Source organism: Prunus dulcis, chromosome 3, assembly GCF_902201215.1.
Source record: "Prunus dulcis chromosome 3, ALMONDv2, whole genome shotgun sequence".
NCBI lineage: Eukaryota > Viridiplantae > Streptophyta > Magnoliopsida > Rosales > Rosaceae > Prunus > Prunus dulcis.
This window is the reverse complement of record NC_047652.1, coordinates 21,197,459-21,210,918: the sequence shown is the minus strand read 5'-3', so window position 1 is coordinate 21,210,918 and position 13,460 is coordinate 21,197,459. Positions and strand designations below refer to the sequence as shown.

Here is a 13,460-nt window from a genome sequence, read left to right as displayed (position 1 = left end):
CACTCACATACTCAGCTTCGGCTGTAGATAAAGCAATTGTGTTTTGCTTGATGGAAGCCCAAGAGAACATGCCTGAACCTAGTGTGAAGGCATATCCTGAGGTGCTCCTCATATCATCCTCCCTCCCAGCCCAGTCACTGTCACAGTACCCAATTAGAGTAGCTGTCTTCCCCTTTGCAAACTCAATTCCAAAATCCAATGTGCCTTGAATGTATCTCAGCTCCCTTTTAGCAGTTCCCATGTGTTTCTTTGAGGGATTGTGCATAAACCTAGCAAGCAAGCTAGATGCAAACATGACATCTGGTCTTGTGGCAGTCAGATAAAGGAGACTTCCTACAATCTGTCTGAATTCACTTTCATCTGCTGCTTCACTTTGATCTTCTCTACACAATTTCTCATTCACCACTAATGGGATTGCCACTGACTTGCATTCTCTCATTCCAAACTTCTCAAGAAGTTTCATAGCATATTTCTTTTGATGAATGAAAATATGCTTGTCAGTTTGTTCCACTCCCATGCCAAGAAAATGGGGCAACAGACCCAAGTCTGTCATCTCATAGTGTTGCATCATATCTTGTTTAAATTCTTCAAGCATTTTAGGACAGCTTCCAGTATATATAATGTCATCTACATAGAGTGAGACAATGATAATACCTGAGGTGTCACTTGTTTTGATATAGAGAGTAGCTTCACTTAAGCTTTTCTTGAAACCTGCAGTGTTGAAATAGGCATCTATTTCATCATACCAGGCCCTTGGGGCTTGCTTCAGTCCATATAGAGCCTTGTTCAACCTGAACACTTTGGTTTCCTTGCTCTCTTGAACATATCCTTGAGGTTGTTCAACATAAACTTCCTCCTTTAGAATGCCATTGAGAAAAGCAGACTTCACATTCAATTGAAATAGGTTCCATTCCTTTTGTGCTGCAAGGGCTATCAAAGTTCTGATGGTGTCAAGTCTTGCCACAGGGGCAAATGTCTCATTATAGTCGATTCCAGGCTTCTTTGAATAGCCTTTAGCCACAAGCCTAGCTTTATTCTTCTGCACAGTACCATCTAGGTTCAGTTTGACCTTGTAGACCCACTTAACACCTATTGCTGGTTTGTTAGATGGCCTGTCAACTAATTTCCAAGTATTGTTCTTCTCAATCATCTCCAATTCAGCCTCCATTGCACATCTCCATGATTCATCCAAATCTGCTTCTTCAAAGCTGTCAGGTTCTACAATGCACATGTTGCATTGTGCCATGATGTCATTAATACTCCTCCACTTGTGAGGTGTGTGATCAAGCCTTTGAGTCTCTTCAAGCATTTCTTCCCCTTGAGGTGCAATTTCTTCTTCCATCTGCATTTGAGTATCCAAGAACTGAGAGTGATCATCTAATACCCTCTGTTCAGTTTCTGCAGTATCTTGATTTCCATCTGGCATAGGTACTCCCACATCTGCATTGCTAGGATTCTCCCATTTCCATGAGGCTTCTTCATCAAAATAGACATCCCTAGACAAGATAATCTTTCTAGTCTTAGGATCATACAGTCTATAGCCTTTTTCACACAATCCATAGCCCACAAAAATGCATTTGTGACTATTTTCTTCCAACTTGTGTCTCAAAACAGAAGGAATAAGCACATGACATAGGCATCCAAACACTTTCAAGTGTGCAATACCTGGCTTTCTTCCTGTGTAGGCCTCAAATGGTGTCATTTTCTCAAGAGATTTAGAAGGACTCCTGTTGAGAAGGTAGACTGCTGTATGAACAGCTTCTGCCCAAAACTCATAAGGGAGACTCTTTTCATGTAGCATAGACTTTGCCATCTCAATCACTGTCCTGTTCTTCCTCTCAGCAACTCCATTTTGCTGAGGAGAATATGCCACTGTCAGCTGCCTTTGTATTCCAGCCTCACTGCAGTATGCAAGGAATTCATTTGACATGAATTCTCCACCTCTATCACTTCTAAGTGATTTCACTTTGTGTCCACTCTGCAATTCTGTCATTGCTTTGAATTTCTTGAAACATTCAAAAGCATTGGATTTATTTCTGAGAAAATAAACCCAAGCCATTCTTGTATAGTCATCAATGAATAGCAGAAAGTACCTATTCTTTGACATTGATGCTATCTGCATTGGACCACAGATGTCAGTATGAACTAATTCAAGTGGAAACTGAGCTCTCCAAGTAGATTCTGCAGGAAATGAGTCTCTATGCTGCTTTCCCAGCTTGCAGCCTTCACACACTGCTAAATCCTTCTCTAGACTAGGCAGTCCATGAACCATGTCTTGATTTGCTAGCATCTTGATGCTTTGATCATTAAGATGACCCAGCCTTTTATGCCAAGTCTGCAAACTGTGAGTCACACTTGCTCTCAACACCAACTGAGTAGCAGGTACCATTGTGAGAGAGAAACACCTATTGCTAGTCATTGGAACCTTAGCTATAGGATTTTGCAGTCACCAATCATCAAAAATTGTCACCATTCCCTTTCCAAATACTAAACAATACCCATGTTCCATCATCTGACCAACACTTAGCAAGTTCTCCTCCAAACTAGGCACCAACATCACTTCTTGAATGTGTTTTCTGCCTGTTTTGGTTTCTATCACAAGAGTACCTTTTCCTGCAACTTGAACTGTCTCTCCAGTCCCCATTTTCACCTTGGAAGTTACATCCCTTCGAATGTCTATCAGTAGCCTTTCATCTCCAGTCATATGGTTGCTACAACCACTGTCCACATACCAAGAGTTGCTCATTTTCACATCTGTCACAGCATTGCATGCATAAAACAATGTTCCAGTTTCTTCAACCTGATTGGCATAGTTCACCTTCTGCACAGATTGATTGTCATGGCAATTTCTAACCATGTGACCAAACTTTCCACATCCTCTGCATTTTGGTTTTCCTTCAAACCAGCACTTGCCATAGTGCAGTTTTTCACAGTGCTTGCAGGGTGTTTTAGTTCCATCATTTGATGCATTTGGTTTGGGATTTGAATTGGACTTGTTATTCCAATTCTTCCCATTTTCCTTCAAGTTCTTCTGAGACTTGTTACCTCCAGAAGAACTTCCATTCTTAGAGCTTTTACTCTCAATGTTCAGACTAGTGAAAGCCTTTTCTGTGGAATTTTCATTGTGCCTATCTAATCTGAGCTCAAAGTTCTTGAGAGATGCAACCACTTCTTGAATTTCAAGAGTGTCAAGATCCTTTGAATGCTCAATCACAGAACATATAGAATCATAAGATCTAGGCAAGCTAATAAGCAATTTCTGCACAACTCTTTCTCTAGGTAACTCTTCACCATAATTCTTCATTTGATTAATCAGATCAAACAGTTTAGCAGCATAAACAGAAAATGATTCACTATCCTTCATACAAGTGTATTCAAACTCTCTACGTAGGCCTTGTAGTTTCACACTTCTTACCTGTTTATCACCTCTAAACTCTTGCTTCAAGATATCCCATGCACCTTTTGAGGTTTCTTCATTCACTATTCTGGGAAAAATCTGGTCTGAGACTGCATTTTGGATCAGTCCAAGTGCACGAGCATCTTTCATCAAGGTCTCAGCCGTTACAGATTTCTCTTCTTCAGCAGCTTTAGATCCTTCTTCCTTTCCTTTCTCCTTCATTGGATCTGAAGCATCAAAGCCATTTTCAACCAAATCCCACAGTCCATGAGATTTCAGGATGGTCTTCAATCGAATGCTCCAAAACTCATAGTTTTCTCCATTGAATACTGGTGTACGAAGCTCAGAAGAGCTTGATCCTGCCATATTAGACATCAGACGCAGCTAGACAAGCTTCGTGAAGTTTTGAGTGAGCTCAATCGTCAGCTCAGCCAAGCACCAGCTCCTTCTTCACAGATTCACGCCCAAAAATCAATCAGAACCTGGCTCTGAGGCCATGTTATCATTCAGAGTGTTTCTCTGTATTTCAGATTTGGAAGAAGTAATCTAGAAGTATATTTTTGGTTAGAGAGAAAGAGGAAGAAATAGAAAATGTACTGTTCTATTGATTTCTACAGAGACTGCAGCTTACATAGTGTGACTGCTAGGAGAGAATTGTGATTCTCTCCTAACAGAATTACAGCTGTCATCCAGTAGGATGCTTACACTTGTCATTGCAAATCTAAGCTAGAGAATCCACCTAGACTATGATCTAATGGCTCTCATTACATCACTTAAGTAAGCTGACCAAAACAGAACAAAAATAGATAATAGCTTCTGCTCTAAGTAATCAGCTGCAGGATTATATTTCAACAGGTTCAAGTAGATAGATTCCAGCCCAGCAGGGTCCTTGATGACTTTGCCATAAAATGGTTTTAGCTGATCTGGTAACAATAATCCTCCATGTTTACAGAGGTGAGCCCATGATTTAAGAAACAGGGTTGAACTTTTTCCATCTAGGATTGCATGGTGCATGCATGTTCCGATTGAAAATCCACGGCTAGGAAAGAGGGTGATTTGCAAGGCCATTGCTGCGGCTTTTTCATGAGATATTGCCAACTTGGGCACGAGAGGATGGTATTTTATGGCTTCAACAAATTCATTGCAACTTGAAAGATGATCGAAATAATCAGCACGATGATCATCAGAGTAGTGGGCTATTGTGAGTGAAACGGCGTCGCCTTGGACGTAATTGAGAATGGGTTTGTGGGAAGTTCGAGGCCAAGTGAGGCTTCCTGCCAGAGATAGAAAGTGTTGGAGGGTGAGAGAGAGCGAGGCTTTGAGTTTTGGAAGTATGGAATCAAAGAAGAGTGGTGTTGGGTCAGAGGAAGGAGGCAATTCGTAGAAGAATATGCGTTGAAAAGGTGGAAATCTTAGCCAGAATAGGTCAAAGAAAGTTATCTCAGGAAGGAACCATGGTGTGGCTGGGGGCAATGGAACTTCTTGTGGTTCTGGAGCCGTGGTTCTGGACCCGATCACAAGTGGCACGGATCACGAAGTTCTGGCCAGCATAGCATGGTCAAAGGGTGCGATCAGTCGGTCTCACCCGACCCGACTCATTACGGCAGCCCCCCCTTTTTACACCGATATTCGAATACTTTTTTATAAATTAAATTAATTTTGAGTAATTTAAATTATCACTCATACTTTTTTTTTTAAATATAAAAACAAAAAACAAAGAGCCATTTTCTCAACACAAAAAAAAGAAAAAAGAAAAAAAGAAAAAAAAGAAAGAGACAAACAGCCATTGTAAACCAACACAACAAAATCCATAGGAGAACAATGGATTTTTTTTATTTTATACAATTGATATTTTATTTTAATTTAATTTAAATTACAGAAAAATAATTCGAACTCTACTGCAGAATTGGGAGCACATCAACTCTAACCGGCTACGCTCATATCTGAGGAGAAGAATGGATTTAAAAGGCTGGTTGCAAAGGTTTCACAGGTCTTTAGCAAGCAGAGCAGCAAAAGCATCCATATATTGTTTTTTCAAAACCAACCCAATCTCAACACCTCCACCACCATTCTTGCTATCTGATAAAGAGATCGGCCCCGATTTATCTATAGGCGCGACTTCTATTCTCTTTGGTCTTCCCCATCCAAAATCAGTATCATAAAGCTGAAACCGATTTGAGCCAACAATGGTAAGCACTTAACATCTGTGCTTTGCATATCAGGGTACAAAGTTGAAATCCAATTCTCTGCACCATTCAACAGCCCCTTATCCAAACCTTTTATGACTTCAGTGATTGCATTTACAGCCAAAACCAACCCATCTTCTCCTAATAGGCCTTTTCTCTCTGCAACTACTGCACGGCCCGCTAGGCAGTTCCCAAAATACTCGGTGGCAATATTTAACCAATTAGACCTAGTGATAGTTGGCAGTGCACTGTGCATATCCAACTAAATAATTTTCAAATCTTAGATTAAAAAAACCCTAGTTGTTAAGAGAGAAAAAGCTTCATACCTGGGAGTCTTCCCCTGATCCGGTCAGATCTTTGGTGTTCTTTGATTTTTGGTGAATCTACGTCGATCTACTCTACTTTTAACAGATTTATTTCGACATCGCATTTGCAGCAGTTAACAAATACAATTCAATTCCTCAATTCTGTCAATTTGCTTAATTAAAAAATGTTTTATTTTAAATAATCAAAATAAATAAATCAAAAATCAAAAGAAAATTATCTCTCTCTGCCTCTCTTCCTTACCCCACCCAGCCCGCCTCCTCCCACACACACACACACCCAACGCCCCCCACCACACCACCACCAACCCAGTCACCCGTTGAGATGTTGAGGTTAATTCTTGTTTTAATGGCTGCCAGCAAAGTGAGTGGTTGGTGATGTCCTTTCCCTTATCTTTTTCTTTGGGACCGAGCTGGTGGGTTCTAGCACGCGCATATCCAATTAATTAATTAATTAATCAGATTGCGAATCTCAGCTAATTTGTCATCGTTCATCACTTTCTTTTACGAGCACCGACTTTTAAATTTCAAAGTGGAACAATTAGTTCAACTATTTTAATTTTCCTTTTTTTCGATCAGATAGGGGGACAAATCTTAAAAAGAAAGAAAAATTAGGTATTGGAGATAAGTAAATTTATTAATTAGTATTTGAGATATTGGATATTTTTATTTGAATTTTAATACTTAAGAAAAAATTGTTATTTTGAGTTAAGTCAAAAAGGGACCTAAATTCGTTGCGCATGTCTAAATTACAAAGTTAAAATGTAATTTTACTTTTTTTGTTTAAAAACCTGACCAAAATTAGATCTCTCTCATCAATCTCTCTCTGCTGGAAGTTGAGGTTAACCTCACGGGAGTTTAGTTCCTCGACCTCGTCGACTCCACAGCCTCCTCATCTCTCTTCGGCCTCTCTTTGCAGGAGATCAAGATAAACAAGATGGCTGTAGGCAGAGTTTTTGTTCCTAACAAAACGTTGGTCTCCTCTCCCAAGTTTCCAACTGGTTGTTTTCCTCTCCCAAGTTCCCAACAAACAAGAAGGCGTGCTCTCCTCTCTTAGGTAACCAAGGTTCAACATTCCTTTTCCCAAATTGATTATTCTTTTATTTGCCCAAATTGATCATTTTTTTCTTTGCCCAAATTGTTTCTTCACTCATTACAACTTATTCTTTCCTTTGCCAAGGCCAAAATGTGTGCTCTCTCTGATCCTCTCCACTCCACGCCACCCCATCTCTCTCATATTACAAAGTACTTGGAATTTCAAGCCATGAAATGATTGCAAGAAGAAACAAAGCAAATCAGAAGGTGAATCCCTAATTTGTCAATGCTTTCCATATATAATTTGTTTTTAGTAGAAATTTTCATATATTATTTTTGTACTTATTTTACTAGAATTTTTTGCTAGTTGATGATTGTATTTTCTTGAGTTCTTGATTGCTGCTTGTTGATGATTGTACCTGCTTTATTATTTTTTTTATCTTCAATTTTCTTTTGTATGCAACATAGATGTAAGTGATGCCACTAAGGATGATTTTTATTTAATTTATGGATTTTAAAATTTTAAAATTTGTTATTTTACTTGTACATATAAGGCCTCATCAGTTTTCTTTGCACATATGAGAACTTTTGGTTTTTCTAGAAATTGCAGTATATTTTTCGATCTTCTTCTTCTATTGCATTGTTCATATTTTGATGTGAAGCTCAATTGTTCTGCTGCTGAGGTATGTTTTTTGAAGTTAATGAAAATTATGCAATTGTTTCATTAGTGGATATTCCTTTGCAACTGTCATTCAATGCTTGTTTTCATGAAGTTTTTGGGTTGTTGTTTTGTTAGTGTTGTAGTAGATTGATCAGAAATTGCAGGGCAGTTTCCTGTTCCATATTTCTATTTTAGAATAATTTTTGCAAGTCTATGGGAATATTATGATTGTTCATCGACTTAAATGTGCTTTGAACTTAGTTTTAGTACTTTAATTATGGCTTTGCCATTTGGTTTCTATGCAAACATGGGCAGATGTTTTGTCATAAAATGCATTATAGTTCCGTTTGTTGCAATTTTTGATAAGAAACTGCAGTGCAGTTTCCTGTTCCATATTTCGATTTTAGAATAATTTTTCCAAGTCTATGGGAATGTTACAATTGCTCATCTACTTATATGTGTTTTGAACTTAGTTTTAGTACTTTGATCATGGCTTTGCCTTTTGGTTTCTTTTCACTTTTTGGCATATTTTTTTTCATAAACTGCACTGAAGTTTCTGTTTGTTGCATTTTTTATTTATCAGAAACTGCAATGCAGTTTCCTATTCCATATTTTGATTTTAGAATAATTTTTCCAAGTCTATGGGAATGTTACAACTGCTCATCTACTTATATGTGTATTGAACTTAGTTTTTTCTTTGATCATGGCTTTGCCTTTTGGTTTCTTTTCATATTTAAGCAGAATTTTTTTTTTTCTTAAACTGCATTGCAATTTCTATTTGTTGCATTTTTTGATCAGAAACTGCACCATATTTCAATTTTATAATAATTTTTGCAAGTCTATGAGAATGTTACAGCTGTTCATAGATTTAAATGTGTTTTGAACTTAGTTTTAGTACTTTGATCATGGCTTTGCCTTTTGGTTTCTTTGCAAATTTGAGCAAATGTTGTCATAATCTGCGTTGCAGTTTCAGTTTGTTGCAATTTTTGATAAGAAACTACAGTGCAATTTCTTGTTCCCTATTTTGATTTTAGAATAATTTTTCCAAGTCTATGGGAATATTACAACTGCTCATCTACTTATATGTGTTTTGAACTTAGTTTTAGTACTTTGATCATGGCTTTGCCTTTTGGTTTCTTTTCACTTTTGGGCATATTTTTTTTCATAAACTATACTGAATTTCTGTTTGTTGCATTTTTTTTATCAGAAACTGCAATGCAGTTTCCTATTCCATATTTCAATTTTAGAATAATTTTTCCAGGTCTATGAGAATGCTAGAACTGCTCATCGACTTAAATGTGTTTTGAATTTAGTTTTAGTACTTTGATCATGGCTTTGCCTTTTGGTTTCTTTGCAAATTTGAGCAAATGTTGTCATAAACTGCGTTGCAATTTCCGTTTGTTGTAGTTTTTGATCAAAAACTGCAGTGCAATTTCCTGTTCCATTTCCGTTTGTTGCATCTTATTATAAGATTATATGACAATAGAAATATATAACAAATCTTTTCTTAGATTAGGCTGACCACATCATTGTTGTAATCAACAACCTCATCTTCCTCTTCTTCTTCTCCAGCTATTTTTTTGCTTTACCTTTCTTTGTTTTCTTCTTTTGTTTTGTGTTGGCCTTTTCTTTCTTTGGTTTGTTTGCCACGAAAATTTTCTTTTGTAATTCTTCTTTTACGAGGCCTTTTGATGGTCTTGTTTGTAGTTTTTGTTTTTGTTTTTGTTTTTGTTTTACTTTTTTAAAAAAAAAATTTTTTTTACAGTTTTTGCATGAATCTGTGTTGAAATATTTTTATTTTTTTAATCAATGATTGTTTATATAAATATTGTGTAATTGAATAGATATCACAAAAACAAGTTTGGTGTAGTGGTTTGTGAGTGAGGCTTCCTTCTTTGAGGGTCAAGGTTCAAATCCCTTTAATGACACAAATTCTTCTATTTTTTTGGGGTGAATAAAGGGCAATGGAGTTAGTCCCTGGTTGGTCGGAGATGGGCCGCGGCAGGTAGCGGTAGGCTGCTGCGGCTGGTCGGCGGTGGTGGCAGCTGGTCGGAAGTGGGTTGACCGGCTGTAGTGGCTGGCCGGTGGCGGCGGCGGTGGTGGCAGTTGGCCGGCGGTAGGTGGTGATGGTTGACCGGCGACGGTGGCAGCTAGCCGAAAGGAGGTTGTCCAGCGGCAGGTGGTGGTTGTTGGCCTTATGCTAATTTTGATTTTAAAGGAGTGGCATTGTGTGTAATTTTAAATTTTTTTATTTCCATTATTGTAAAATTAGTATTACTTTTTTGTCTTTGGCCTTATGCTAATTAGGTGAAATTGTATTCCTATCTTCCAAATTAGTAAACTATATAGTGTCTTAAAATGGAAGAGAATGTAGCCCACAATTTAGGGAATGGGACAAAGTTGATCACAAGTATAAAGGTCAGACGCACGCGGCATATGTCAAATATTTTGACAATTTCTATTGTTTAATATGCAAGACAATGAATTTCTAATCTAATTGTAGTTTTAATTACTCTTTTAAAGTGGTACATGGAGAGCAAAATTAAAACATATCCTGGCAGAGAAATTAGCAAGAGCTCAATCAAGCCTCTCTTTGATGCCGCCAACTCTGGTACTGTATCAGGTGAACTCGGCCCCTTTAAACCCCAAATTCTCCGGTGCGCAATCAGAGATGGCTTGTCGGAAAGCTAGCATTTACCTGATTGATCTAGGTGCTCCCCCTTCCTTTTCTTTACGATGGAGCAGCTCGTTGAATCTCAACTAATTTGTCATCATTCATCACTTTCTTTTACAAGCACCAATTTTTAAATTTCAAAGTGGAATAATTAGTTCAACTATTTTAATTTTCCTTTTCAACTTGTTTGGAAGAAATAGTAACCACATCCACAATTAGGGAGTAGGGCAAAATTGATCACAAGTAATATTATAATGGTCAGACGCATATGTCAAATTTGACAATTTCTGCTATTTAATATGCAAGGCATGAATTTCTAATTGTAGTTTAATTTGAAATGTAAAATAATTTTGATTTAAGATCAACACATAGGATTTTGAAGTGTACATACATCATTTTTTTTTTTTTTTTTTTTTTTTTTGGGGGTTAGATTGGGATGAAATAAAGCAGGGGGGAAGGGGGAGGGCCACAAACCACTGTGATAAGAAAAGAAAAAAATTGTGATAAGAAAAAAATTATATTGGATAGACGACTAATTAAATTGAATGTGGAAATGAGGAAACAATGCTCAACAATTTAGCTTTCAAAGGTTGGCAAGACCTTCGGCAAACAGAGTAGCAAAAACTTGCATGGAATTTTTTTCCAAAACCAAGACAACATCCACACCACCAGCACCATCCTTAGATTCAGACATTGACATGGCTCCTGTGCCTTCAATGGAAACGACCTCAACCTTGTTTGGCCTTCCCCATCCAAAATCAGTTTCATAAACCTCAAAGCGGGGTGAGCCAGCAACTGAAAGCACTTTCTCATCACCACCCACAGAGTACAAGGGCTTGATCCAATTCTCTGCCCCACTCAAAACGCCATCGTCCAAGCTTTTCACAGCCTCACAAATTGCTTTGACCGCCACGGTCAACCCATCTTCACCTAAAAGCGCTTTTGTTTCTGCAACCACCAAACGAATCACTAAGCAGTTCCCAAAGTAATTTGAAGAGATAGGAGGATCTAAGCGAGACCTGCAGTCCACGGTAAACCCCATATATGCTTTTCCGCCTTGTATTTCTTCTGCCTTCACTAAGCAAACCCAGGTGTAGGCACATGTTATGCAAAACGTGGACAAATATTTTTGAACCGATTGATATTCATGTTGTTGGTTCTTCTCTTTCACCAAAAGCCTCAGTGCTTCGATCTTTGGGCGTGTGAACACAAAGGTGCCTCGAATTGAATCTGGAGCTGGAGCTCTAAATTTAGAAGGCATCAAGCTTCTATTGTTGGAACGTCCGTCCATACTTAGAAATTCGTCGGAGTAAACCGCCTCTAGCCCGGCCAGGTCTCGGATGACCCTTCTGACAAAAAATGGCTTCAGCTGATCCGGTAACATTAAACTGGATGGATCATCATCAACATGTTTGCAAATGTGAGCCCATGATTTCATGAACATGGTTGAGGTCTTGCCGTCTAGGATTGCATGGTGAGTTGCAATGCCAATAGAGAATCCGCGGTTAGGAAATATAGTGACTTGCAAAGCCATGGCTGCGGCTTTTTCCTGCGAGAAAGCCAACTGGGGTATAAGAGGGTGGTATTCTTTGCTTTCAACATCAAGGTTGTTGGTTGAAATATGGTCGAAATGGTCGGCAGATTGGGCTGTGGCTATGGTAAGTGAAACGGCGTCGCCATGGACATAAGTGAGAATGGGCTTGGGGGAGTCTTGGGGCCATGTGAGGTTCCCTGCTAGTGGTAGGAATTGTTGGAGGGCGATAGAGAGCGAGGCTTTGAGTTTTGAAACGAGTGTGGTGGTGTCAAAGGAATTAGAAGAGATTTGATAGAAGAAAAGGCGTTGGACGGGTTCAAATCTGAGCCAGAGCAAATCAAACACGGTTAGAGGAAGGGCCTCAGGTGGTGATGTGGCTGAGCAAGCTGATGAGCTTGGTGGTGCAGCAATCTTGCAAACCTCAACCACTTTGACTGAGTTTAGCTCTGCCATTGGGGATGGATCATGGAAGCAAAGTTCAAACAAGGGTTTAATATAACTGATGGAGGGAGAAAAATGCCGGCCATTTGTTAACTTGTGTCAGTCCATATCGAATTGAAGAATGGGCAGATCTCATCATCAACCAACACTTTGTGTTCACAAGCACGATGATTAAATTCAAATACACATGTTACACTTCAAATATTATTTAATTGCCGACAATTGAATTTCCTTCATTCCATATCTTTGAACATAAATTAATTAATAATTCTTTTGGAAGGGACCACAAACCTGTATGTAACTTTTGACTTGAAGCCTGGAGCTTTAGGGAATCGGGCAAGTTTGGGCAGACAACGTGCATACCATGGAGATGAAGGTGATCACATGTTGTTACCAAAAAAAAATAAAAATAAAAAATAACGGTGATCAGATGCATATATATTAAATATTTTTTTTGACAATTATTTTATGTATGGGCACCCACACCCCTACGTCGCCATTCCCCTACCACTAGCAATTCCACCACAAATATCACATGTGATGGCACCACCACTATTATAAGACGATAAAAGTTAAATTACGTGTATTATTTTTTTTTGTCAAAACATTAAATTACGTGTTTAACTCTATTATAGTCAATAATGAATGTTACAAATTCTACAACATTAATTTTCATAAATTTTAATTTTATCCTTTATGAATTTCTTAGTATTTTTAAATTTTTTCATCCAAACACACCGAAGATGATTGAGTCAATTAAAGAAGTTAATTGATTGTAGCAATGATGAATTAAGGAAGTTAATTAATCACTCAAACATTGGATGTTCAAATTGGCATTTAACGATTTTCGAGCAATAATATATGTGTGTGCACGCCTACAACCTATAAATTTTTTAAAATCAACTTAGGGCTAGTTTGAGATTGCTGTCATTTTTTAAAAAATTGTTTCTATTGTGCTTTGAAAATAATTAGCTGTAAAATAAAGCAGCTCTATGTTTGGTAAGCAATATTTTTAAAGTGCTGTAACTACAAATTATATTGTTTTATAAGGAGACATTACTTCTGTGAATTATATTGTTGCTCATAATCATTTGACTGTGAATCCTGCATTACATATAGCTTCATGTCAAGCAAATATTTCTAAATAGGCATAAGCTATAAACAATCCTGATTCAATGAATACCATGTTCAAATGTGCCATGAAATTAG

The 13,460-nt window shown here is 37.9% G+C and overlaps 1 protein-coding gene and 1 pseudogene across 1 annotated transcript; both read right to left on the bottom strand.

Moving 5' to 3' along the window:
* Positions 1–4,927, bottom strand: part of LOC117621979 — a 20,042-nt pseudogene extending 15,115 nt beyond the window's left edge.
* Positions 4,928–10,781: 5,854 nt separating this feature from the next.
* Positions 10,782–12,389, bottom strand: LOC117622704 (phenolic glucoside malonyltransferase 1-like). The gene has a single exon (XM_034353468.1). The coding sequence runs from the start codon at positions 12,261–12,263 to the stop codon at positions 10,860–10,862; it is 1,404 nt and encodes a 467-aa protein (XP_034209359.1). The 5' UTR covers positions 12,264–12,389; the 3' UTR covers positions 10,782–10,859.
* Between the last annotated feature and the right edge of the window lie 1,071 nt (positions 12,390–13,460).

Coding starts and splice junctions, on each gene's coding strand:
- LOC117622704 (XM_034353468.1), bottom strand. CDS start 12,263: ATGGCAGAGCTAAACTCAGTCAAAGTGGTTGAGGTTTGCAAGATTGCT.